Source organism: Chrysochloris asiatica, unplaced genomic scaffold (genome assembly GCF_000296735.1).
Source record: "Chrysochloris asiatica unplaced genomic scaffold, ChrAsi1.0 scaffold00031, whole genome shotgun sequence".
Lineage (NCBI taxonomy): Eukaryota > Metazoa > Chordata > Mammalia > Afrosoricida > Chrysochloridae > Chrysochloris > Chrysochloris asiatica.
Genome location: NW_006408549.1, coordinates 15176302 through 15181661, shown reverse-complemented (window position 1 = coordinate 15181661; position 5360 = coordinate 15176302). Strand labels below are relative to the sequence as shown.

General features: G+C 38.8%; 1 protein-coding gene across 1 annotated transcript in view; it reads left to right on the top strand.

Annotated features, from left to right (window-relative positions):
* OSGIN2 (oxidative stress induced growth inhibitor family member 2) overlaps positions 1 to 5360 on the top strand; it is a 27276-nt gene that overhangs the window by 7893 nt on the left and 14023 nt on the right. The window contains exon 2 of the mRNA XM_006859231.1: positions 2265 to 2419. Within this exon, the coding sequence (XP_006859293.1) occupies positions 2265 to 2419 (155 nt within the window). The remainder of the gene's footprint in view (positions 1 to 2264; positions 2420 to 5360) is intronic.

Here is a 5360-nt window from a genome sequence, read left to right as displayed (position 1 = left end):
AGCATCGATGAACTCAAGCGTGGCAACAGTAGTGAGGTTGGCCCAGGACTGGGCAGTGTTTAGTTCTGTTGTGCATAAGGTCGCTATGAGTCAGTACCGACTCGATGGCACCTAACAACAAACAACATCAAGAATAGCATTCCAAAGGATTAAAATCCTATAGTGTTTCTTCTGGAAGATAAGTGCATAACTTCAGAACTTTTCTTTTGTAGAGTTACAATTTGGTGCGGTCACTATCTGCAAAAAAGAAGGTCACCAATCATTCTTCCCACAGCACTCTCTCAACTCAGCTGTGTTCTAAAATTCATTGCAGTGTCCACACAGCTCTGAGAGACTATACTTGCAGTTATGGGGTTTATTGGGTAAGTTAACAGGAGTCATGGTGTGCAGCTGTGAGTTAATACTGTGGAATGCAAGATCAGTTTGTACTGCAAGGTTGGCACCTCAAGCTTACCAGCTGCTCCTCTGAAACCCTATACAGGGTCGCTATGAGTCAGAACCCACTTGACAGCACTTAACAACAACAACAGATTGCAATTCAGGGTCAGAAATGTTTAGAGCACTGTTGTTCCTGTCAGGACGGACTTTACTCAGCCATGCTGACTCTCAGGCAGTCCTCTCTTTTTCTGGCCAATGACCCAAAATTCTTTTAGCACTGCTGATAAATGCTACCCCACTCTGCAAGGAAGCCTGCTTCCCAAGGTCACTCATTTGTACTTGGTCCATGGTGCTAGGAAGCTATCACTCTTTGTCATGCTCTGATTCTTGGTTCTGCTTCTGCTTTTCCTCCTCTTCCACTTAGCTTTCTGTGTCACAGCTTTCTGTCCCTGGTTAAGGAGTTTCAATGCGCAGGGATAATAGGGTCCAAAGGACATCCTCCACTTCTGGCTCTTCTTTGATGGTAGTGAGATTCCCCCATTCCTGCTTCTGAGCTACCTCATTATAAACCCAGTAGAATGGTAACATTGACCAGTCCCACATTGGATTTCCAGGTGTTTGTAATCACAGTCCTATTAACAATCACTCACCAGTGAATCATGTTGTTGTTAGTTGCTATCAGTTAGTTCTGAATCATAGCGACCCCTTATAGGGAGCTGCTGGTGAGTTTGAACTGCTGACCTTGTGTTTCAAATCAAAATCCATCTTACCCAGACCTATCAGAAAAAAAATCATTTTGTGAGACATTGCATAGTTTACTACACCGCACTATCACAAACCCAGATGCTTTTCTTGCAGAAATTGACAAGTAGGTCCTAAAATTCATGAAAATACAAGGAACCAAGAATAACCAAAAGCAATCTTCAAAAGAATAAAGTTGTATGACTCATACAAAGCAACTGTAATGGAGACAGTAGGGTGGTGTATGGATAAATAGGTCATTGGAATATAATTTAGAGTTCTGAAATAATATTTTTCTTTACCCACAAGGGTACAAAGACTATATTCAAATTTAAAATAAAGGTTTAGCCAGCCAGTGGTATTTCAACAACTCAGTATCCACATACAAAAGAATGAAGTTGGATCACACCTCAACTTTTACACAAAAAGTAACCCAAATTTTATCAAAAACTTAAATATAAGAGCTAAAACTTGCAACTCTTAGAAGAAAACATATGTGTATATTATTGTGACTTTGAATTAGGCAGTGGTGTTTTACTTCTCTCTTATCTAAGATATTGTTGGTAGGTTTAAACTGCCAATATTGCATTTAGGTGTTTGCTGTTAAGTGCTGTCGAGTTGGTTCCTACTCATAGTGACCCTGTATAGGTTTCCAAGGAGCGTCTAGTGAGCTTGAACCACTGACCTTGCAGTTCAAACTGACTGTGCAGTCTAAGGCACCTCAGTTCAGAGACGAAGTTTGGCCACTCTGGCTTCCAAAGAGCACTCTGGCTGTACTTCATCCAGCACAGATCTCTTTGTTCTTTGGCAGTCCATGGTACTTTTAATATTCTCCTGCAACACCAGAACTCAAATACATCAGTTCTTCTGTGGTTTTCCTTATTCACTATCCACACTCCCTCATTTGGTCATTAAGATAGCTAGCTTATTTAGAGACTTGGCTGCAAGGCACTAAAAAGATTGGTAACTAACTCAATAGGACTTGGAACTACTATTTTGAAAGCATTTTTCTCTATTGAATAATTTGTGGCCTAAATAAATTTCAGAGTGAAGTTAGTGAAAAATTAGTAGAAACTGATTTTTCTAAAAGTCATATTGTTGCTTGGTTTTGTTACATACTTTTGGTACATGTTTTTTTTTTAAAGGAACTACAGTGACTCTGAAACTGAAGGAGAGATTTTTCATTCCTTAGTGCAATATTTTGGTGATAGCTTGGGGCGAAAAGTTAAAGCAATGCCATTAGTTGAAGAAACTTCTTTACTTGAAGATTCATCGGTGACTTTGCCTGTTGTAATAATAGGTAAGTTATTTCATTTTATCTTTTAATATTAGTTATGATCCTTACTACTTTAAAAAAAATCGTTTTATTGTGTACTGAGTAAAGGTTAACAGAGAAGATAATTCAGCAAATTGTATGCTTTTTCTCATCTCAATGATTACCATTCCCTCTGTACAACTACAGTGATCCTACTTCCTCCCTGTGGCTTCCCTTTTACAGCTTATATTTCACAAACTAGCAAAGCAAAAATATTTGATGTACACATACAAAACAGAAAATATATATTCATTTAAGTGTCCTAAGGGCATACTCTGATAACAGCTTTTGAGGACCCATGTGGTTAGATTGGCCATACCTAGATTTCTAGGCTAAATTACCATTCATAGGTCCTTACCACAGCTATAAAGTTCCTTTTATCAGGTAATATAGTCACAGATTCTGGGGATTAGGAAGGAACATATTTAGTTGCACCGTTTTCTGTCTACTACAGTGTATTCTTGTGTAAAGAACCTGTTTGAATTACTGTATTTTTGTCTGTTTTGATTCTTAGTGCTGTGTGTATATCAAGGAATTTGGCTTTGTGCCTTCGATCCTATTCCCCACTATTTGTTATTTGCTTTTAATTTTTATGAAGTCAACTGGTTCATTTTCTTGTCTAGCTCATTTGGGTTTTGTTTCATGCTTGAAGTCTTCCTACTCCAGAACTAAAGTGTGAAATACATCCTTTCTGGAGTTCTGGTAGTGTAGTGGTTATGACTCAGGCTGCGAACTCTAAGGTCATCAGTTTGAAACTACCAGCTGTTCCGCAGGAGAAAGATGAGGCTTTCTGCTCCCGTAAATATTTATAGCTTCGGAAACCCTGTACAGGGTCACTATGAGTCAGAACCGACTCCACGGCACATAACCACCACCACCACCTACTGTGCTTATATTTTTACTTTTTTAAATATTTAATCATAGAGCAGATTTTATTTGGGAAAAATTGTGGCACTGTAGGATAAGCACTCGACTGCTGACTGAAGGGTCGGTGGTTCAAACCCACCAGTTGCTCCTAGGATATCCTAACTATGGTTGCTATGAGTCGGAACCAACTCAATGGCACTTAACATCAATAATAGACAAGGAGGGAGCCTGGTAACTCCATGATATAAGCACTTGACTGTGAGCAATACCAGAGTACCAGCTGCTCTGTAGGAAACAGATGAGGCTTTCAGTTCCCGTGAAGATTTAAAGTCTCAGAAACCCTATGCAGGGTTACTATGAGTTAGAGTCAACTCAACAGCACTTAACAACAACAACAATTAGGCAAGGAGCTGCATGTTTTTTCCCTGTCAAATAACAGTTCCTGTGGTTAGACTGATTGGTTTGAGATTGGTGAGGAAACTGAGAACTGGTAATTCAGGTGAAAGGAACTGCAGGTACTCCCTGCTTACAACTGAGTTCTGTTGCGAGGACTCCTTTGAGTCTTACAGTTCTGATGTAAGTTGAATACCTCATTTTAAAACATTTTCTTTACTAATAATACCTTTTATTGTCAGAAGTTTTAGAAATCATGCATTGAACATTTGTGAGTTTCTGAGAATTATAACATCAACAAATTGTGATCCTGCAACATTGCATGTAGTACATATTACTAATGATAAGATGTACAAAAAAAGCCAGGTACATAAATGGAAGTAGGAAAACATACAAAAATTAACAAGAGATCTAGCTTCATTTTAATTAGAGATATACGCATGAGCTCTAGCTTGGTTTTAATTAGCATTATTGGTGGGGTAGCTTATGATCAAGAGCCAGTGATACGGAAGGAAGAAGTCCACGGAGATCTAGGTGCACTGAAAGCATTGAGAGAAAACAAGGCTCTGAGTATTGATGCCATACAAAATGAAATCTTTCAAAAAGCTGATGCAGCAATGGAGTCACTCACTCACTTATGCCTAGGAATTTAGAAGACAGCCACCTGACCAGCTGATTCGAAGAGATCCATATTTGTGCCAGTTCTAAAGAGTAGTCACCCAAAGGAATGCAGAAATCATCAGACAATATCATTAATATCACGTACTACTAAAAGTTTGCTAAAGGTAATTTAAAAACAGCTGCAACTGTACACTGACTGAGAACTGACAGGTTCAAGCCAGTTTCAGATGATGTGATGAACGAGGGATATCATTGCTGACGTCAGATGGATCTTGGCTGATAGCAGAGAATACCAGAAAGATGTTTACCTGTGCTTTACTGACTACGCAAAGGTTTTGATTGTGTGGTTTTTGACAAACTATAGACAACATTATGAAGAATGAGTATTCTGGAACACTTAATTGTGCCCGTGAGGTCCTTGTACATAGTCAAAGAGGCAGTTGTTTGAACAGAACAAGGGAACACTGAATAGATTAAAATCAGGAAAGGTGTGTGCCAGGGTTTTGGTTTTTTTTTTTTCACCATACTTGTTCAATCTGTATGCTGAGCATATAATCCAAGAAGCTGGATTACATGAAGAAAAACGAGGCAGTACGATTAGAGGAGGACTCATCAACAACCTGTGATACGCGGATGATGCAAGCTTGCTTGAAAGTGAAGAGGACTTAAAATACTTACTGATGAAGATCATAGACCGTAGCCTTTGGTATAGCTTGCACCTCAATGTAAAGAAAACAAAAATCCTCACCACTGGACCAATAAATAACATCAATATAAATGGAAAAGACTGAGGTTGTGAAAGACTTCATTTTGTTCAAATCAACCATGAACAATCATGGAAGAAGCAGTCAAATAATCAAATGACATATTGCATTAGGCACATCTGCTGTATAAACCTCATGAAAATGTTCAAGAGCAGTGATGTCAGTTTGAGGATTAAGGTGAGCCTACATGGGCTGTGAACCGCAAGGTCAGCAGTTTGAAACTACCAGTTGTTCCATGGGAGAAAGATGAGGCATTCTGTTCCTGTAAAGATTTATAGCCT